The 23,404-nt window shown below is 29.8% G+C and overlaps 1 protein-coding gene and 1 long non-coding RNA gene across 2 annotated transcripts; one reads left to right on the top strand and one right to left on the bottom strand.

Annotated features, from left to right (window-relative positions):
• The first annotated feature begins 7,300 nt into the window (after nucleotides 1-7,300).
• Nucleotides 7,301-8,959, top strand: LOC107875544 (uncharacterized protein Mb0911c). The gene is made up of 3 exons (XM_016722301.2): nucleotides 7,301-7,515; nucleotides 8,202-8,364; nucleotides 8,609-8,959. Exons 1-3 carry the CDS (start codon nucleotides 7,391-7,393, stop codon nucleotides 8,732-8,734), a joined length of 414 nt encoding a protein of 137 aa, XP_016577787.1. The 5' UTR covers nucleotides 7,301-7,390; the 3' UTR covers nucleotides 8,735-8,959.
• Nucleotides 8,960-14,815: 5,856 nt separating this feature from the next.
• Nucleotides 14,816-15,922, bottom strand: LOC124899382. Its single transcript, XR_007056832.1, has 2 exons — nucleotides 15,628-15,922; nucleotides 14,816-15,219 (listed from the first exon to the last, which is right to left on the bottom strand). It is a non-coding gene; the product is annotated as an uncharacterized LOC124899382 (long non-coding RNA).
• Nucleotides 15,923-23,404: the final 7,482 nt, after the last annotated feature.

Below are 23,404 nucleotides of genomic sequence, written 5' to 3' on the forward strand. Positions count from 1 at the left end.
GCTATTATTTTTAGTTATGTTGATTCCTTCCAATGATTTTGCTTAAAATAAGTCAAAAGTTTGCTTTGTTATGTTAGTTGATATTTGTTAAGTTATTCCGCTACGTTAATCATTAATAGTAAAAGTTGTAATTTTCTTTACTAAGGAGTCATAAGCATGTAGAAATTCATTAAATTGAAAATGTTCTAGCAACATTACGTTAGTATTTATTGTGGGTATCTTCATTATAATTAGAATAAAATCATGTCATGCTTAAAGGGTCTTTAATGATAGTTTGGTAAAATATTGTTGTATTGTATTATTATTATTATTTTCTCTTTTTGAAATTCTTGTTTGAGGCATAATATTTAATAGTAGGTGATTAATATGACTGGGTGTTGAATTTGAAAGTGACGTACTAATCTGGATTAGTTGACTTTTATTAGGTTTTAGATTAGTATCATTTGAAATTTTGAATTAATAGAGTTTATTTTTAAAAGAATATTCATGCTATCTAGTAATATGGATGCAATCGTTTCTTCTGATTAATCTTATTTTAATAAGAAATTTTATCACTCTCTTAAACCATTTGTTACGGGATTTTATGAGACGAATCCCAGAACATTAGACCTTTACTTTGTTTAAGTTCAAAATTAGCATATTAATAATTAGTGTGCAAAACAAAAATGAGCCACCTTTACTTTGCTTCGTTCAAGCAAATGCCTCTAACGCTAGGCAAATTTTTGACAATTTTAAAATATTCATCTCGATTAAGAATGCGGCATACGCATCTTTTTGAGACATTTAAAATTCAAGGATGCAAGAAATGCACTTTAGCAAATATTTTCTAAAATTAACTTTCACATGATTTATTTAATATAAAATAATAGACAAATTTTTGTATAATACAAATGAGTGATTTTAGGCCTTAACATAATTTATTAAAATAATTTAAGTTAGGATAAGTCAATAAAAGCGACATGTTAGAACCACGGGACTCGAGGGGTGCCTCACACCTAACTTGTTAGTCTGAATAAGTCAGTTTTCATTTGTTAGGTGAAGCACTTCCTAACTTGAACATTCACTCCTAGAAGACACACTTTCTAATTGATTCATTTCATTTAGCCCTTAGGAGACGCACTTCCTAGTCTGAATAAGTCAGTTCATTTGTTAGGTGAAGCATTTCCTAACTTGAACCATCATTCCTAGAAGACGAACTTTCAAGTTGAGTCATTTCATTTAATCCCTAGGAGATGCACTTCTTAGTCTGAATAAGTCAGTTTTCATTTGTTAGGTGAAGCACTTCCTAATTTGAACTTCACTCCTAGAAGACGCACTTTCTAGTCGATTCATTTCATTTAACCCCTAGGAGACGCACTTCCTAGTCTGAATAAGTCAGTTTTCATTTGTTAGATGAAGCACTTCCTAACTTGAACATTCATTCATAGAAGACGAACTTTCTAGTCGAGTCCTTCAATTTAACTCTAAGGAGACATACTTCCTAATTTTGGTCATCAGTTTTACTCTGACGAGATGCATTTCTTTAGCAGGGCTTTGATTCATACTCTTTCTGTACTTTTCAAAAACTGTAATCAGATGATGCTCACAAAATTTTCTAGTACAAACTGGGGCAAAAATTTTGTTCATGTTTATTGAATTTTACTTTCTGCTCAGGACCCCCCTGATGAATGGGACAGGACCCTCCTGAAGAATGAAAATTTATTTTATGTCCAGGACCCTCCTGAAGAGTGGGATGTTATTTTTCTGTTTCACCTTTTGTTTTTGAGTTCAGGAACATATTTTAAAAAATCAGAAAAGGAAATCCAGGAGCTCGCCTGAAGAATAAGTTGAAGAAAAAAAGAGTTGTAAATCGAGTGTTGAAGTAAATTTCTGTTCGAGTTTTTGGTGACGTCGATCATGCTTTTTGTAGTTAGTTCATTATTCAGGAACACATGTTACCTTCAAATCAATGATTTCAAAGCCTAAACATCAAATGTCGTAATTTCTCAAAGCGGCATTCGAGGGGAGACGCATTTCCTTGTTTGGTAATTCAAGCAACATTTGTAAGGAGACGCACTTCCTTGTTTGGGTAATCAAAGAGACATTTGTTAGGAGATACATTTCTTTATTTTGGGTAATTCAAGAGGTATTTGTAAGGAGACGCACTTCCTTGTTTGGGTAATTCAAGCAGCATTGATAAGGAAACACACTTCCTTGTTTTGGTAATTCAAGCGACATTGGTAAGGAGACGCACTTCCTTGGTTTGGTAATTCAAGTGGCATTGAGACGTACTTCCTTGTTTTGATAATTCAAGCGGCATTGGAGCCCGCCTGAAGAATAGGGTGAAGAAATCAAGTCCAGGAGTCCGCCTGAAGAACAGGGCGAAGGAAAAGCAAGCTAGGAGTCCGCCTGAAGGATAGGGTAAATTTTCAAGTTCAAGTCACAAAGATTAGAATCAAGATTCTAGAGATTGCAATTTTCACTTGTATTTTTGATTTTTGATTTTTATTAGTCATTTGAATGTAAAAAAGCAGAAGCCGCGAACCGAAAACTCGACGAAACCTGACTCAACCTCTAGCTCATTGTCTCCCCATTTTGCCTTTTTGAACTACTCGTGACCTGAATCTCTTATAACCCGGGATAGGTAGGCGGTTCAAAATCAGGACTCGGTCACATCTTTTATTTTATTATATCTTATTTTATCTTCACTTTTGAATAATAGGAGGATCAAAAATCATATCGTTGTCTACTTCTTTGTATGAAAACTCTTCAAAATTTCAAACAAAAAGGGGCAAAATGTAGACACGTGATTTTTGAGTCTCCCCAAATTTAATATATGTATATATATATTTTCGATATTAAATATTTATATTTGGTCTAATATTATTTAAATTCTTATTTTATTTTAATAAATTTTTAGTTCAAAAATAAAGTTGATTTTGAGATGTTTTGTTTTATTTTATTCTATTTAAAAAAAATAATAGAAAGATTAAAAAAAAATTAATTTTAAACAAATAAGTTAGTAGTTTTAGTACTATCTTAATTATATTTATTTTAACTATTTTTAAACTTTTATTGTATTTTTTTAAATATTAAAATTAATTAGTTATTATTATATTATTTTTATTATTATTGTTATTTTATTTATTATTTTATTATTTTATTATTTTATTTGTTATTATCATTGTCTTCTTTTAAAAAATAAAAAAATAAAAAAATAAAAATTTGAAAATTCTATCTTATCCTAAACTACCCCAGCCATCCCTACTTTTTCCTCCAACTCCCTCAACTTCCCCCTCCTACATCTCTATATAACATTACACACACAGATAAACAACACATGGGATAGACACACGGACAAAAACCAAAAGAGGAGAACATTTTGTGAAAAAAAAATGGTAGTGAAAACATTAAAGAGAAGGGAAAACAGTAGAAAGAAACAAAAGGACAAAAAAAAAAAAGGAAAAGAGAACGTACATCAATTCTGGAGAAAAAAACATTTGGAGAAGGCAAAAAAAAAAAAGGCAAAAACAAAAGTTGGAAAGAAACAAAAGAAGAAGAAAAAAACCAGAAAGGGAAAAATAAAGCAAAAAAGAAGGGTTAGGGTTTGAGTTTGGGATCTTGTTCGAGTTTTCGGTGACGACGTTCTTGCATCGCTATTTGATTTAATTTGTAATACAGTTTTCATCTCATCTTATATTATATTTCATAAGTTTATCATAAATCAAAGCATGAATGAAGTTGTTCCGACTTGTTATATTATTTAGCGTGTGTAATTTGTTATTTTTATATACTTCGCTTTATGTCTTTGTCTATCACTCGTTTATTGGCTTGGAATAATGTTGGTTAGATTAGTTTGAATTTTGAATAATATATATTTTTAAAAAGTTAATAATATTAAAGGATTGTAAAGTTATGTATAGTTTATGAATAATTAGAAAGTAGTTAGGGTAAATCTAACTTTGTGATCCATGCATGCATGCAAAAAATAAAAAAATAAAAAATGCAAATACACATACTGGTCTTTGAAGTTACTTACTACTACATATGAATTATTTTTCAAAAAAAATAAAAAATGCCGAAAGTTCTTTTCATATTATTATTATTATTAGGAGTTTTAGCATTACTAGTATTGTCTCCGCATTAATCTATAAAATAATTATATTTAAATTTTATTTTTTCTGATTTTCATTGATATACTTGGAATAGTTTGAGATTAGATAAAAAATTTAAACGCTGCATTTTTTTTAAAAAAAAATATTGACATGTATTAATTAAAACATAATAATAATAATAAATGTTGTCATGTGTAATTTAAGTGTGTATCTTCAGTTATTGTTTTTAAAATATTTCTATGGTCTTTATAAGTTAAATTTTAAAAAATAAAAAAGTGTTCACTAAAGATTAAAAATCGGTGTGTAATTTTGGATAATACAACTTTCGTTTTTTCCGATGGATTTATATATTGTTTATTTAATTATATTTAAATTATTAAATGTAGGATATTTGCTTGTTTTCTTGTTTACATTACGTTAGGTCACAAGAAATTAAGTGAGATAAAATAAGAGGATAAAAAATCAATAAAAATAGTCTTGATTTTTACTAATCAACGCCTTTAATGTTTAGCAAATATTTAGACACGTTTTAAAATATTTGTCTCTATTGAGAATGCGGCATACACATCTTTATGAGATTTTTAAAAATAATTTGAGGATGCAACGTTGCACCTCAACAAAGATTCTCCTTAAAAATTAATTTTCACCAACTTAATACAAGAGGTATAGACGGACATTTTTGGTATAATTAAAAATGAGCGAACTTAGGCCTAAACATAATTTATCAAAATAGTTTAAGTCAAGTTAAGTCAATAAAAGTGACCGTGCTAGAACCACGAGACTCGAGGGGTGCCTCACGCCTTCCCCTCGGTCAATAGAATTCCTTACCCGGTCTTTTGTTTTCGCAGACCAAATAAGAGTCATCTTCTTTTGATTAGGGATTCATAAAAAGGTGACTTGGAACACCATAACTCAATTCCAAGTGGCGACTCTGTTAATAAACTAATCCCTATTCAATACCGTCACTTTAATTGGAAAAATCCTTCGACTCCGACGTTCGAGCGAAAAAGGAGTGTGACATCGAAAAGTATTAACTTTTTGAAATTGATTGCTACGATCGTGATGGAATTGAATATTGACGAAGTTCGTAAAAAAATCGAAGTAAAATATATAACAATTTCACATGTATGAGGACAACGTATACATTTTAAAAATAAACTGCAGTAATGTATAATGTCATGCTACACATCTAAATTTTTCACCTTAAACATGTATGACCTATATATCTTGACAGAAGGTATAATGAAAATTTATACAAAAATAAGATTTTCTAATAGTATAATACCACATAAAGCATAAAATGCATCTTATAAGGACTTTTAATGTATAACATATTAAAATATATATCTTCAGGCTTACATTATAGATTAGAATAAGTATAAGAGCAACTTATACATTTTAAAAATAAACTGCAGTAATGTATAATATCATATTACACATCTAATTTTTTCACTTTAAGCATGTATGACCTATAAGCTTGACAGAAGGTATAATAAAAAATTATACAAAAATAAGACTTTTTAACTGTAAAATACAACATAAAACACAACTAATGTAATGAGAACTTCTAATGTATAACATATTGAAAATATATATCATTAGACTTATGTTATACATTAGTCTTCCCAAATAACTAATGTATAATGCCTGATATATTATATCTTATACTTTCAAATAAAAACTTCAAGAATGTATAATGTTACACCATACATATAAAATATTAATATTATACATTATTTATCTATAAACTTATCAGAATGTATAATGTAACCTTATACAAAATTCATAAATTATAATTGTATAATTCGACTAAATACAAAAACGACCTCTTCTATATATACAAAAACTTACATTATACATAAGTGTGTTAAATAAAGTAATATATAATGTATAAAATCTACATCTTTGAACGCGATGACAAGTAATTTTTTTTCATCGTAGCAAATCACTTATTCTTTTGAGTAGCCTCGGTGTACAAATTGCAGTTATCTTTGCAACCAAGCTAGCCTGTTTCAACAAAAAACAAACATAAAGTTAGACAAAATACTAAAACATATAAAATAGAATCTTTGAAACATAAAGTTAGATCCAAGAATATTGGAAAAATGTGATATTACAAAATAGAATCTTTGAAAGAGTATTAAAAAATATAAAATAAAGCAAGGTCATTCCTTTTCAGAAATAGAATAATATAAACAAACATTAAATAATAAAATAATTAGGATTTAGATTCTTACAGAAGATTGAGTAATTGATTTCGTTGATTCAATCGTTTGAATAAAAGCTATTGTGCTCTGTTCACAAGATTCATTTTTTGTGGCATGTTCCACCTCGTTGTGCTCTGCTGCTGCTGATGATGACCCAATTGAGATTTTTCGAAGCTTCTGATAATTCGTCACCAATTTTTTTGCCTTTGTTTTCTCAAATAAGTCCACGACTTTCGGATTTGGTGAAGTTAAAAAAAAAATCAAAAATTAATGAATGAAATCAATAAGTTCAATTAATATTTGAAAACTCACAATGGTAAACTCTAAGTATGATTACTTGATTTTAGGCGTGAAAAAAGGGATTGAATAATGGAGTATAAACTGATTTGTAATGGAAGAGAAAAAGAAGAAGGAAAAGATGACCTTTTTTTGAATGTATAATATTAAGGAGAGAGAAATTACCAAATAAGGGAATTATTATAATTATTTTGGGATTTGTATAAATACTTTATCAATTTAAGATTTAATGTAATTATGTAACTTTAAATTGTATATATAGATAATTTTTAGAAAAATATAAACATAATTAAAACAAATATATTTAATCCAAACATTACTAATATATCATATTTTTATATTATTATCATATATTCTACCAAACTACTCATAAATTCTTTAATTTAAAGTTGAAGTGGTGATTTGCACAAAAGGGATGATATTTGAGAATTTTAAAATAAGTTAGACAATTTAAACTTTTTTTTTTTAATTTTAAAAGCACTAGATTTAAATTTATTTTAAATTTTGTCGCACACTCTAAAAATATTAAAAATAATTTGTAAACAGTTTTAAAGCCCGTCCAAATGGACTTTAAACACACTAAAAAAGAGTCAGCTACCTATTGAGATCATATGTGTTACGAAAGTTACACGTGTCCTGAGAGTTTTAGCTCCAATTACCACGTATGTTGTATCATGTGTCCTTTTGGCAACATATAAAGGCGGCCCATACGTCAATTATGGATCTGCTTGAAAAAAAAAAAAAGGCCTAAACGAGTGATAGACAAGAGGAAAAAAATTAAAGAAGACAAGAATGGCATCAAATCTGGGGCCAGCATTTGCTTATACAGTGGTGTATTGTAAAGATGTTGCTAAATCTGTTGCTTTTTATGCTAAAGCTTTTGGCTATAATGTTCGTCGCCTAGATGAGAATCGCAAGTATGTTTTTCTGTCCTCCATATTTATAAGACAAGATATTTGTATGAATTTGTGAGTTTTAGATTTGATTTTAGGAGAATTGTTGGATGAAAATTGGTTCTACAATATGAGCGTTATTTGCTTTATTTTCAAAAGAAAAGCATACATAATTTGTTTTCCATTTGATAGATGTGCAACTTAGTGAAGTATGAATATCTTGAAGATAGCTTCTTTCAACTTGTTGAATGCCACATGCAGCGAGCTTCTTTCGTAGTATAATACTTGGTATTTGGTACTAGTAGTTTAATTAATAATATTATAGTTTAAGTGGTTCATTTTCCATTACGTTATTCTTGATAAGTAAATGGATACCTCATGAGGTAAAAATTGCGTAATATATATCGGATAAACAAGAATTGGGATGAATGTTGGACTCTGATCAGATGTCATAATAAAAAAAATGAACAGGAACCAGGGAGTTAACTCTGCCGCAGAAGCTGGTTCATGAGATGAGAATTTTCTAGATGCCATATTTTTTTAGCAAATTGTAACTAATTACATATTTAAATTGTTTAATAAGTATACAACAACAACAAACTCAGTGTGTTCCCACAAAGTGGGGAGTTTAATAAGTATAAACAAATAATTTAATTTACATTATTCATGTAATTGGATTAACTTATTTGGTTATGGGTGGTTGTTGGTAGATGGGGAGAATTGGAGAGTGGAGCTACCACAATAGCATTCACGCCAATCCATCAGCACGAAACAAATGACATAACGGGTCACGTCCAGACCCCGCAATCCGGGGGCGATAGGCAACCCATTGAGCTTTGCTTCGATTATGTGGACATCGATGCTGCCTACAAGGTATTCTTTTAATATGCCTCATTCAATCACTTTAAGATATACACCCTTCCGTTGAGAGATACAATGCTCGTCACAATTTCCTTTTGAAAGTCCTCAGAAATCACACAAATATAAACTTTGACCAACATTTTAAGATGTATTTCTCATCCTATTATTGATATGATAATATGATAACTATTTTGGAACGGAGAGCGTAATTCGGATTGTTGATTCAATTTGACGTGTTGGTTTTGTGAATGATTAGAGAGCAATTGAAAATGGGGCAGTTGCAGTGTGCGAGCCTGAGGAGAAGAAATGGGGACAGAAAGTTGGATATGTGAGAGATCCGGATGGTAACGTTGTTAGAATGGGCAGCCACGTCGCATCCTAAATAGGCGAACGCGACACATCAAAGCTTACCAAAGATGTCCCGTTGATTTCAGCTGTCACAGTTTGTTTGTTAATTTAGATGTGGAATAAGTTGTATCCTCGCTGTGTAATTGTAATTCAGGAATAAACAGAATAGTCAAAAAAAGGTTGGATCTTGTAATCTTGATGTCTGAGATGAGTTTATTGTGGTGTGGTGTTTATCTAGGAGAACTTGTATGTTGTTCGATATTTTTTCTTTTGATTAAAAGGAATAACCATCTGTGTGGGCGAGCTTATTGTTTATGCCTCATTTAGAAAAAATAAAAATAACACTATAATAACCAGGGACGTTGTGCATAATTGAGTTTGCCGTTTATCTACGTAGACATTGATAGATTCTATAAGAAGAATATAAATTTTATTAGAGTTTTTGGAGGCTTGGAGGTTATTCTATCCTAAATCTTAGATTATCCTTATACAAAGGAGCAAATATTTTCTGAAAAAGTCCTCTTCAATATCAAGGAGCAAATATTTTCTGAAAAAGTCATCTTCAATATCTCACAAACTCATGGGATATTGCTAAAGAGATCACAAAATATTCACAAAGAGATCAATTAATTTTAATATTTCACAAACTCATGGGATATGATAAAGAGATTATGAGATATTTATAAAGAGATCAATGACCTTCAATATCTCATAAATTCATGGATATTTATCCACAAAGAGATTAACGTTCTTTAATATTTCACAAAAATTATAAGCTATTCATAAAGAGATTATTTTGTGTTCGAAAAATACGCTACTAACAGTCCTTGAATTACGGAGAAATCAAGAGGAATAAATTTATACCCATATCGTTTATCAATAAATTTTTATTTTATTTTTTCATACTTTATTTGTGATTGTAATTTATTTCTGTCATTACAGAATTTGTTGCAAACAAATTGGTAAACCCAGTGGGATCAAATTTGTTCTTCATCTCTTCTCTCATAAATCAGATCTACAAATTTGTAGTTGCAAGATCGTAAAGACGGAAGCTCTATAGTTACGTCAATACTCGTCTTTGAGTTTTGTCAAGTCTACACTCCCGACAAGCTTTGAAGTAGAAAGCATTTGTAGACATCAAAATTTTGTAGATTCTACAAAACGAATTCAATTTCTATTAGAGTTTTTGGAGGCTTGGAGGTTATTCTACCCTAAATCATAGATTATCCTTATATACAGGAGCAAATATTCTCTGAAAAAGTGGTCTCCAATATCTCACAAACTCAAAGTGGTCTCCAATATCTCATAAACTCACGAAATATTGATAAAGACATCACGAGATATTCACAAAGAGAGAATATCTCACAAACTCACGAATATTCATAAAGAGATCAACAATCTCTGATATCCCACAAAATCATGGGATATTCATAAAGAATTCATCTTATGTTTGAGAAATACGTTACTAACGGTCCTCGAAATACGGAGAAATGAAGAGAGGAATAGATTTATATCTATATTGTTTATCAATTAAAAAAAAAAAATCTTTCATATTTTATTTGTAATTTCAATTTATTTCTGGCACTATAAAATTTGTAGAAAACAGTCCGTCCCAACATCTCCTCCTGATTGATCTAGCATGAGGGTAATATAAAAAGTTGTTCATCAGTTTCATGCAACGATGTGCCACTGTATTTGCTACGCTAGCAATGTAGAGCTTGCGCACACCTTTTCTTCTCCTAATTTGTTTAATAAATATAATCTGAGAGATGAGATCTGTGGAGGTTAAGTGTATGTAGACTATACCACTATCTCAAAGGTGAGATAGACATGTCTTCAGTGAACACCGGCTTAAGACAGTGCAAACAGATTACATGGTGAGTTGTAACTATTGAAGATTCAAGTAACAAAAAGCTTAAAATCCAGTTAATCAATTACTTTGAGGAATCAGTCATTGATGCGCCAGTCCAGCCCATCGGCTAATTGAAGGCTGCAGCTTGTAGAATATCCATGGCTGTTGGAATAAGTTTCCACCTCAGCTAATATTGAGCAACTATCAGAGCTAGAGTTTCATAAATCTCCCGGCAGGGTACTACCAAACAACTTTAATTCGAGAAGTATTGGGTTTACTATAGTCAACCAATTCAATTAAAATAAGACCAGAAATATTCTTCATGGAATTAAGAAAAATAACATAAGCATACACCTTAACTTATCATATTTACATAAATTTTTATCTTATAAAATAATTTCAAAAATTTTAATTAATTATGTATCTGTGTTGAATATATCGAAAGCTAATTATGTATCTCAAAATATCGAAAATTGAAAGTAATATATTGAGAGTTAATTATGTATCTCGACAGATCTCAATCAAAGAAAATGCATTGGGAGCTAATTATATATCTTTACAAAGGAAAAATATATCTTCGTTGGATGAATCAGGAGTTAATTATATATCTACATAGACCCAAAATTAAAATTTTCGATAATTATGCAGAATGTCAAAATTTTCTATAATTAAGCTTCAAATTATCGGGATTTATGTTGTTTGTCCATTAAATTTTTCATGAGCTCACGGGCCAGGTTTTAAAGAGTTTTTTTTTTGGGCCTCTGGTTTCCCTGTCTCACATTTGGGCCTCTATCCTTGGACAATCAAGTCATTAATCTGTTCAAATGTTATTCGACTGAGGTGGGCTGATTTTGGAGTAATGTGCATTTATAAAAGGAAAAATTACACATTATAGATAGGAAAAATTATCTAAAGAACAACTTATGTTTCAAAACTACTAAAAATTCCTTCACTTTTAAAATATTACATATATCCCAATATTTACTACCTTTACTGAAAGTTGAGATACAAGTTTAAGATCTTCTATTCATACGCTTTACTTTACCAAAACAAGATCCCTTTTTCTTCCTCATTGTACGTCATAATTTCAGCTGCAGTTTCAATCCATTCTTTCCCTCTAATTCAAACTTTTGAATTAAAGTAAAATTTCATATTCACTGTCTTCTTATCAAAAAGGAGATAAAAAAACCCTAACTCTCTTACTCTCTCTTCTCCCATGAGATCTCAATGAAAGTTTAGCCCTCCATAATTGCGGCTGCTTTACCTAAAATGATCTAGATACACAAACTTATGCGACACTATTCAAATCAACTCCTTGCACATCTGGGAAGGAATTTCAATTTTAATATATTGATATAATCAATAGTGAACCTATTATTGTATTTGAACCATCTGATATTATATTCAAGGTTATATTTAAGAGAAACATTTGCAATATGCTCTTGCTGCAAAGTTTTCCTGTGGGAGGCCATCGACAATAACCCTAAGGGGTAAGATGATAACCCTTGAAGTTGAATCCAGTGATACCATCGACAACGTCAAGGCCAAGATTCAAGACAACGAAGGTATTCCATCGAACCAGTAGCGACTGATCTTTTTCTGGTACAAAAAAGATTATTTATCAAAAATAATCCACTTTTTCCTTTTTATACGCCACAATTTGTGGAGCGGTTTCTATCCAACTTCTTCATTCAATTCAAAACTTGAAGCAAGGTAATTTTCCTTCCTAAATCCGCTTCAATTTCTTCTAGTTGTTTTTACGTTTTTTTTTTCAAAAAAAATTATTTTGCGTCTAAGTTTACAAAGCAAAATTTGGATGATTTGGTTGAGCAATTTCTTCGATTAATTTTTTTTAGGCTTCATTGTTTGAATTGCCATTATGAATAGAGATTTGGGACCTTCCTTTAATATTCGGGTTTCTCAATTAGAAAGTATCAAAGAATCTCATGAAGTTGTTAACTTCGTTTCCAGAAGTTTTGATTATGAATTTGTTGACTTTGATGAAAATAGATTAAAACATAGAAACGATCCCTAAATTATGAAGAAGTTGTGGCAAAAACATTCTAAGGACAAGAAAAAAGAAAGTGGTTCTAACAAAAATGGATCCAACAGTCCTGAAAGTAAAGCTCCTGCCAATAGAAAAAGAATTGTCGAAGCAATTTCTAGAGATGAACTTCCCCAGGTAATTGCATGTTCAAATCTATTGAATGTTAGGCCGAGATACATATTTTAGATTGCATGGTACGTTTAGAATATCATTATTTATCTGTTTTTGTGTTGCTAAATTATTTGTATCTTGTGTATTTTATTTTTTATTGAAATTAATATAACAAAATACATGTTCATAAGTACATAGATACATGTTAAGTGGACTTGTATATGTAAGTGATCACTAATGCTTTGATTTGTAAGTAGTTTTGTTCAATTTTACTTAAAGTCTAAATATAATAGATACGTATTTTTATTTCTAAGATACATGTTATATTAACTTGTATTTGAGAGTTACTGTTAATGTTTTGATATGTTTCTTGTGTTGTTTAAATGGTATTGAAAGTAGAATCACACAAGATACTTTTTTTCACGCTGAGATACATGTTATAGAGATTAAAGATATATTTGTATAATCTTGTATCTAATGTTTTATGTTCTTAGTGCTTTTATATATATTGTACTGTGTTAGAGTAAACTTGTTGCATCTCAAATAATTTTTTCATATATTTTTGTTTTTAGGGATTGAATTACGTTACAAGTATGTTATAACAATTTAAATGTATTGATAATGTAAATTTTTTTTTATATTATTTGTTTATAAAAATTAATTTAATCTTAAATCCTTAGATGGGGAGCTCTTGTGCATCCTAAATTCTGCACATGATCAGACAGTAGCTAGACTAGCCCCCTTTTTTATTAGATACATCATAACAAAACATGTATCTTTTTGTATTAATATGTATCTTGTTCATTATCTGAAGCAATTGTTTATTACCTACATTAATCACATTAGATACATAAAATATTTAATTTGTGCCTCTTTCAGTTTTAATGATTACGGTAGGCTGATGTAACATATATTTCATTTGTTTACAATTTGAACAACATCTGGATGTCATCATGTACTACTTAAGGAAGAAGTACAAGAACAAGAATTTTCTAAGCAAGAGATACAATATCACAGATTGCTTTTTCAAAGTGTACATCGATAAAGCATATGTGAATTACTATGATGCTGACGCTGGCAACGAGTTTGCCACATAAGATGCATCTACAAAGACTGATGAAGTTGCTGATATGGAGATGACATTGATTAACACCATCAAGGGATTCAGTCAACGTGCAGGTCATCCTTGACATTTGGTTGATGAGGTCTTTCTCCCAATTAACTGTGATGGTGCCTTTCACTGGATATTGGCAGTCATTGCATTAAAGGATCGATGCATTCGTGTGTACAATTCAATGACCTCTTCACAAAAACGTTGTTGATGATATAAACTTTGATGATGTTAGTAGTGTTTAGACAAGTATACATTAAGTTTTTTTAATGAATAATTACTTCTATTTGCATTAACATTCTAACACAATGCTAAATAACATAAAGCTATATTTATGTTATCGTTATGATATTTTTTTCACGCAATATATAGACATTGTAATGGCTATGTGTTTTACTGTATTTTATAATTTTATGTATCTAAAATAAAGAAAGATATATTACAATATAGGTATTAACCATCACAACATTGCCGTATTATGTATCTATAACAGTTTTTTGGTATAGATAATTCATGCTGTCTCTTACATGCTTACCAAATTATATATAACTTAATAGAACTAATCTTAAAAATATTAACCTATTACATTTTACATGTGAAATAAATTATTAGATCTTGTATCTATTACTTTATATGCGATACATCTTCTCAAATTGTATGTATCTATTCTAAGAAAATTGTTTTACTATATAATTATAGTAACCAACAAATTATTACATTTTTATATATCTACAACCCTTTTTATTAATCGAAAAAAATGTTTGACATTAACCTGCATAACAAATTCTAGCAGAACTTATATTACTAAATCTTAACAATATTGACAAATTATATTTTACAAACGATGCATATTTGTTAAAGTTAAATGGAGATGCATACTATAAGAATGTATCTATTTTTTATCGTTCACTATGGCAGAACTACTAATAGAATGTATAATAACATTGTCAGTTCAATATATCTAAATTTCTACTTTATGTGTTACAAAAAAATACACCATCAAAACATATATAACTAAATAACAAATTAACAAAGAATGCTATTTATTTCGGTAAATGTCTTTTTTTAAATTTCATAAAAAAAATAAAAATCTCATCAACTAAAATGTCGAACAAAATAGATAAAAAATCCAGCAACATTCCAAGGAACTATTCAACATTATTCATTAGTAAACTACATTTGTCACTCCTTCTTTGAAAAGAATTTGCAAGTGAGCCCGTTGTAACCTTCATAACCACATCTCCCGCAACAATTACTGCTCGATGTCATTGTTTCACTTGATTTCTTGTGCATGTTTTTCTTTGGCCTTCCATGTTGACGTTTGTATTTAGGTGGTAACACAACTTACTGAGATGATACTTTAAATGTCCAAACATAATCCGACATCATAAGATATAACTGAATCAATGAAAATAAAATTTCAACTTTATAACCTTCAGTTACTTTCAAACTGTATAATAAGACATCAATATATTCACCGAAATTCATAATTAAACATCAATATATTAACCTAGATACAAGATGATCAAAACGTATCTTTTATCATAAAGATGTATCTCGACCAAATTAACATAATGTCATGACTAAAACACAACAAGAAACATAATTAACCAAAACTTCATAAGATCAGATACAAGATTAGCAAAATGTATCATTTTCATAACAAAATGTATCTCAGTGTTAATAACATAAAAACACAAAAACAACCTGTTAAATAATCATCAACCAAACACTGAATACAAATTTAAATTAATGTACAACAAATCAACAACACCTGCTACCAAAAAAAAAAAAACCTTAACATACCTTTTCTTGACCGATCTTTTAGCATAGTAATTAAAAGAATGTTCAATTGCAAATCGCGCCATAACCGAAATGAGAGTACTCTTGTCTATTTTTTTCCTTGTTTCGTCGATTTCAAGTTCTCCCGCAATTATAGAAATCGGTTTTTCGTAAGTAACATGTTCACTAACCAGAATTCCATCACTCTTATAACCAACATACTCGATTTCGTTAATCCAAACGCTGAAATGACGTAAAAGCACCGAAATATTCATATCAAACAACTGAAAATAACAAATAAAAAAATGGTATGTTTTATCCGAACAAGAAGAATGAAGATTTTTTAATTTCAAAAATATATTAAAAGAGAGTTTATGTTTTAACAAAGTGGAGTAATAAACGGATCCCCATTAATTGTGGGATTTGATTTTGCTTTTTTACCATAATTAGTTAGCTTTAATATTGATTTAGTGGAAAGCTATCTGTTACATTCCTTAAAAGGTGTTGACTTAGTTAATTAATGCATGTATCAACAGTATGTATCTAATGTGATTAACTTGTATCATCAGAGGTCAAATGTTGGGATTTTAGGAGATTTTGAAAAAAGTTGAGATTTTTAGTAATTAGTAGTAAACATGTCGTTACATATGTAATTTTTTCAAAATAAAGTAATTTAATAATTATATGATATGGTTAATGTTTTAAAAAATTATAATTCATATTTAATAATTATATGATATGGTTAATGTGTATATCAAAGGCAAGTAAAACTTTCTCTCTCATAAAGGGGTCAAAAATACCTCTGAACTATTCGAAATAGATAAAAAATATCCTTCATTTATTTTTTGGCTTAAAAATACCCTTCTATTTGTTTTTTTGGCTCAATATACCCTCTCGTTAATTTTTTGACTCAAAAATACCCCTCCATTAATTTTTTGGCTAAAAAATACCCTTCTCTCTAACGGAATGCCACCAAACACACCACGTAGATAAAAAAAATCACTTAATCAATCCACATCAACATACACATAAAAAATCACTCCAATTCATCTCTTTAACAATCAACCCAATTTTATTCTATTTAAAAATCCAATCCGATCCATATTCAAAAAACCCGAACCAAGAGGCAAAATTCAATTCTTCAATTTTTTCCTCATATCATCCCTTTCACCGCCTTTATTTTATTATTTTACATTTTCAAAATTACAAGACTCACTCGAGCTATTCTTGACCTCATCAACTTGTGGCTGTCCTATATTGCCACTAAACTTTCACTCTCTAGATTCCAATTTTGTCTTTGAATTACCATTCCTCTCACTACAATTAGGTTCCTCATTAGACAAATTCGAATAGGATATCCAGTAGCAATCTGAGCTCTTGAAAATCGGGTCAACTATTTAAGGATCCAATCGTTTAGAGTTGACTCGATTAAAATCCGATTCTTTCGGATCAACAATTTAAGGACCTAATTATTTCCTCATCTTTCATCTTGATCAATCTGAAATATTTGAACCCATCACATGGAGGCAATCAAATTCTTCAATCTTTTTCCTCTTGGGCAGGATTTTTTTTAATATGAGTGGGGTTGGGTCTTTTAAATTTAAAAAATGGGTTGATGGTTAGATAGATTAAATAGATTGATTTTTCCTTTGTGTATGTTGCCGTGGACTAATCAAGTGACTTTTTTTATTCACGTGGTGTGTTTGATAGCATACTGTTAGAGAGAAGGGTATTTTTGAGCCAAAAAATTAATGGAGGGGTATTTTTGAGCCAAAAAATAAATGAAGGGTATTTTTTATCCATTTCAAATACTTTAGGGGTATTTGTGACCTTTTTTCGTTAATTTTTTATTTATTTTGTCTCTTAGCTGATTGGAGTGTTTAGCGGCAATAGATTATTCTTTTATTGGACGTTTTTAGCAGCAGTATGTATTCCTCTTAATTCAACAAATCTCAAAGTTTATTCTAGCATATATCAAAGAATATTTTTCTTTCTATTTCTTCTTCCAAATTTTCTGAAACATTTGTTGTATTTTTTTCGTAGAAGATTTTCTTAATTCAACTAAATTGTCATACATGTCAATTGTATAAGTCATCTATGTATAAGTTGTTAATTGTATATATACATCTAATTTTTTTTAAATTGTATATCTGAATGTTTGTATATATCCTGGTGTATATGAAATAACTATTTTTTTTCTTATACATATCTAATCATTGAATAATATTATCTATTTATGTATAACATATCAATCTAAGTACACTATGGTTCATTTGTTTGCACTTAATGGAGACTTCAGACCATTAAGTGCATTTTTTTTTTTTTGAGATTTTAGCTCTTAATAGGTGTTAATCATTAAGATCTAGAATCAAGTCTTAATAGGTCTGAAGAAGTATTTTGGTGTGGGATAATATTCACCGTCACTCTATTCATAATCATCAGTCACCACCTCTGTCACCACCATCATTGTCAACCACCACCAACTACCTTCACCATCACAACCACACCATCGACAACAAATATCATTACCAACCACTATTATCAACCGCTACCACACCTACTACCTTTACTATTCTAATTATATTTACCACCACCATCGCCGCCAACAACACTATCATCATCAATCACTATCGGCCAATCTCTACTATCGATCAACTCATCTATCACAACTAGCACCACCGCTAACTACCACTAATACATCACAATGTCCGCACATTCTTTGGCAGCCGCCATCATTGTCACTAGTAACACCACCTCTACCATCACTTCAATCACTATCATCGCTACAATTTATCTCTACTAACAACCATCTCCACCATCACAACTAACAACATCTCCAACTAGCACCAACACAACTTCAATCATCATGCATTCATTTTTCAGCCATCACAATCAACACCCTCCAACTACTAACATCAAGCAACGTCACATCACAATCACGACCACCACTATCAACCGTCACCATCATAACAGTAACTACAATACCAACCATTACAACTATCACCACTAACATTACTAATCACTAACATTCATTGTCACCGCAACCACCATTATAAACAATCTCCACTATCACTAGCAAACATAAATATTTTTTTCAATAAAATAAATAATTTTATTGCATTAAATTACATACTTTTCTGATATATAATTTGTTTTTATTTGAATTGTATTTTTTATTTTATTATATAAAAATAATTTTTTTTTTGCACATTCAAATGTTGAAAAACAGTCTTAATTATTCAGTTTTCAGATCTAGAGACAACATCTTAATCATTCAGATGTGCATTCAAATTCAGACGTCCAAATCTTACAAAAAAAAAAAACAAATGCAGACTATATATTCTATACACTATATTACCTTTATTTCAATTTTTGTGCTTTATTTTCACAGATACAAAATCTAAAGAAATAAATATAAAAGTAATAGTTTTGAATCTTATGATCTTAAATTAAAGGAATGTTAATGCTCTAAAATATCCTCTAATATATGGTTTTAAGCATATTGAAATTTTAAAAATGCCATATAATTAAGAAAAATGATGACATTCTATTTCTAACAAACTAAAAATAAATAAATTCAAATAGAGGGAGTATATATATCAAAGTTGTATAGCTACAAAATAACGTATTATCTTATTTAATTTCTCACATTTTCAGGAAATAAATATTATTCATGACCAAAAGGACCAAGGGGTCGTTGGTACATTAGATAGGATAAACAAGAATACTTTTTATGTGATTATTTTATTTCACCCTCTCATATAGAATAATAATTTCATCAATTTATAATAGAGAAAAGACATTTTTTTACCCCTGAACTTATTCTCCCTACTCACTTTAACATTTAAACTTAACTTCTGTTTATTTACCCCTCTTAACATCTCTAAAGTGTATTATTTTCACCCCTCAAGCTAACGTGATTTTTTTTTTGGTTAAAAAAACACATTTTTTCATTAAAAACTGATATGGCCCCACTTTTATTATTATTATTATTATTATAGTTATTATTATTATATATATATAATAACTATAATAATAATAATAATAAAAGTGGGGCCATATCAATTTTTAATGAAAAATCTGTTTTTTTTTTAAAAAATCACGTAAGCTTGAGGAGTGAAAATAATACACTTTATATATATATATATATATATATATATATATATCGGTAGAAAAATATCCTGCATTATATAGTGTCTTGGGATTTAATAATTTTAATTGATGTTGTTGAAAAATTTGTAGGTCTTTATCTACATCTATTATTTCGTTAAGTTCTTGATGCTGTTCTACATTAGGTTGTCCTCTGCATATTCTAGCTAAGATATTATTGTTTCCTATTCTATTTTCTGAAAAACTTATTCTTTGTCTTTCTTCTCCTTGTCCTGTGTTATTTTCGATGGCTCTCCGTCTATTTGATAGAAAGTCCATTTTTGTGGTTTTCGTATTATGTTTTTTCGTTCTTGTTTAGGAGTTAATTCAATTCTTTTTAATTGGTTAACTAGTTCGTCTATTTCTAGGTTATTTTTTGGTTGGGTTTCTTTATTAATTAAGATGTCTATTTTCTTGTGTAGTTCGGGTAACTCTGGCTCTTTGTGGAGAGGTTTTTGAGTTTCTTTGCCTTTTATTAAGATGTCTATCTTTTTGTGTAAATCTAATAGTAATTCTATTATGGTGTTATTTTGTTTTAGTAGGATTTTATCTGTTTGACTTGAAGGTATATGCCTAGATAGTCCTTCAGGGTCACTATGATAATTTTTTTATTTTTCTAGTGCTCTATTGTAATTTATATCTTCTTCGCTCATGAAAGTGATATTTTTTCTAATCTTTTTGTTATTTCTTGTAAGTCCTTGATTTCTGTTGTTATATTTTCTACTTGTTCTACAAGCTTAGCTATTAGTTGAGTTGTTTTTAGTTCTAATTCTTTAGGTTTTGCTATTATGGTTGCTATTAGTTTTTCAATTTCTAATTTTGTAGGTATTTTTTCCAGATTAAACTTATGGTTTAAATACTGGATTTTTCTGTCTATTTCTACTTCTTGTGACTTGAGATAATCTAAATTTTGTTCTATCTTTTCTAGTGTCTTTTTGTATTTGCTTTGAGTAACTTCTATTTGGTCTAGAGTTTTTATTATACTGTTATCTTTTTCTTGAGTTTTCTCACTTGTATTTATCAGAAAGTCTATTATCGTGTTATATTGTTTATCTTCCGAATGTAAAATATGCTCTCCTTGATTAAAATTACACCTTATGGTGGAGTTATTTTTTAATATTCTATATTTCTTTTCAGGTTGGAATCTAAGATCTAGGTAATCGAGATGTTTTAATGAAGCTATTTTGTTATCCTAGGTGATTTAAGTTAAGGTATTTTTTACTTAGCTTAGTTTGATATCTCAATCTACTATTTGTATAAGTTATATCCAAGTCTACTTCTTGTATATTTTCTATTAACCTAGATTTTTCGCTAATTAATGCTTTTTTATAATAGTTGGATGTTATGGTAATTATTTCGTCTGTTTCTTTAAAATTTAAAATATCTGTTTCTAGATTTCTTATTTCTTTATTTAACAGTTCTAATCTTTCTACAAATTGTTTTCGAATTTTTACAAGTTGATGTTTATATATAAATTCTCTATAATATTGTTGTTGTATTTGCCTTATGACCTCAATATATCTTATTGGCATTTATTATCCTAGCTGATAAGCTTTTCTTCTAATGCGTTCGTTAAGCCACCTTATTGCAGAAGTACTCTTTTCTAAGTCTCTCTCACAACCTTGTATTTCCCAATTTACTGCGCTCAATAAGTCGTTATAATAGCTTGTACGTATTCTTTTAACTTTTAGTAACCTTTTTTGACCTTCTTCTAAATTACGTAGTTTAGTCAATATGTGGTTACGTTTTCTAATTTCTCTGTATAAATAGAAATAACTACACCTTATGTCTTGAAATGATCTATGTCTTTTCATATAAAATTTTAAAAATTTTGTTCGAGTTAGTCGAGACTATTCCCAAAACCTTCTCGCTCTGATACCAAAATAGTCGGATATTTCAATAAAGTAAAATATTTCAATTAAATAAAGTAGTTTAAATAGTCGGATATTTCAATAAAGTAAAATGTTTCAATTAAATAAAGTAGTTTAAAAACAAACTAATGCTAAATAACCATTTCGATATAACCAATGGTAAATTTCAATTTTTAATGACTAATGATATATCAGTTTGTAAAAACCTACTCAGTACTCCCTCTTTCCTACTGTTACTTCATGTTTTCATTCTTATTTTCCCCAGAGTTTTTTTTTTTTTTAACCCTGTTCATCTCTTCCTCTTAATCTATGTTCTTAACATCATACTTCTTTAACCACACCCCGAAAAATGTTTATCTGGCAGCTAACAATCGTCCTTTGTCTATTGTGCAGACCTTTTGGACTAAAAAAGCCAGAATTCCTAGGAATTTACAGGTTAATCCATCGTTGATACTAAGAAATTAAGAGGCTAACCATAAACTAAGGGTAAGACGGTTATAGACAGTTTAATTTACATGGTTATGCACAAAAACTATTTAAAACATATATAAGAACATGAATATAAATATTTTTGTGGGGAAAATATGGAAATAAGGACTTACATGAAGTAACTAGGAGAGAGGTTTCCCTTTCGGGAACCCCCTAAAGATTGAATAGAAAACTTGAAGCTTTTATTTAAACCACGATGTTACAAAGTTTATGCAAGAACGACTGGGTTAGACAAGTTTTTTGGGAGGGAAGGTTTAAACATTTCAGGCGAGTTTTTAGGTTGGTTGATTTTTCTCTCTACCTTTCTACTACAAGATGTGCTCCTTTTATAGGAAAAATGTACATAAAGTAGTGCTTCTAAAGCTACTACGTGGCCGCAACATATTTGGCCGACACTTTTAGATAAGGGATAAGAAAGAAAACTTTAATAATGCAAGTCGGATACGCTTTGGGCCCCATCGTCACATGCGTTATTAATTTTCTTTCATACTTATTTTGACGCGTGCTTCAACAGTTTTTCTTTCTTTTTAGAAAGTAGTGATAAAGGAAGCACTCAGACTGACACGGACTATTACAAGACATAAAGTGGGCATCCCCACTTGACCATACTAGCTAATAATACAAACTAGGACAACTGCAGAGTCTTTGTAGAATATCTTTACGTATCCAAGTTGTGCAGGGCTATGGAGTCGAAGCTCATGCCTGAGTCGTCGTCTTCATATGGGTCCTGGGCATCCTGGAAATGTGCTATGCTATCTTCGAATTGCGCGGTGCTATCTTCTTCATTTGATCTTGCAGAATTACTTTCTGTATTATTTATTGCTGGTACTACGTTGTCTGGTTGTTCGTCTGATAGTTCATCAATATATTTGTCTTGAGTTTGGTTGTTAAAGAATCTATCTAGTGTTTGTTTAATTATGGTCTCTATTGTCTCACTTTTTCTTTTGGATATTAAAGTCTTTCTTGAAGGCTTAGGTTTTAGCTTGGGTTTTGATGAAGAGCAACCTTCATCTTCACTTTTTGGCAAAGTGACAGCCATGAACGGATTTGATGTGTCTTTACCGATCACCGTTTGAATCGGACTAGCTGTACCAACATCCGGTACAGTGGATTTCTGAGCATTTATTGGGAAATGCACACCCTTCTCATCCATTTTTTGAGGAGATGGAGAACTCTGAGTTGGGGTCTGGGTTTGTGCATCAGTTTTGCTCACGGGAGTCTGTTGTCTGAGTTTTGTTTCTAACATTTGTATGTGTTTGATTAGTCTAGTGTTTTCCATGAGCAATGACTCT

The sequence above is a fragment of the Capsicum annuum genome, chromosome 6 (genome assembly GCF_002878395.1).
Source record: "Capsicum annuum cultivar UCD-10X-F1 chromosome 6, UCD10Xv1.1, whole genome shotgun sequence".
Taxonomy (NCBI): domain Eukaryota; kingdom Viridiplantae; phylum Streptophyta; class Magnoliopsida; order Solanales; family Solanaceae; genus Capsicum; species Capsicum annuum.

Bases quoted from the DNA above. Each gene is read 5' to 3' on its own strand.
- LOC107875544 (XM_016722301.2), top strand. From the start codon at position 7,391: ATGGCATCAAATCTGGGGCCAGCATTTGCTTATACAGTGGTGTATTGT. The intron at 7,516-8,201 runs GTATGTTTTTCT...GGTTGTTGGTAG, and splicing joins CGCCTAGATGAGAATCGCAA to ATGGGGAGAATTGGAGAGTG. The intron at 8,365-8,608 runs GTATTCTTTTAA...GTGAATGATTAG, and splicing joins ACATCGATGCTGCCTACAAG to AGAGCAATTGAAAATGGGGC.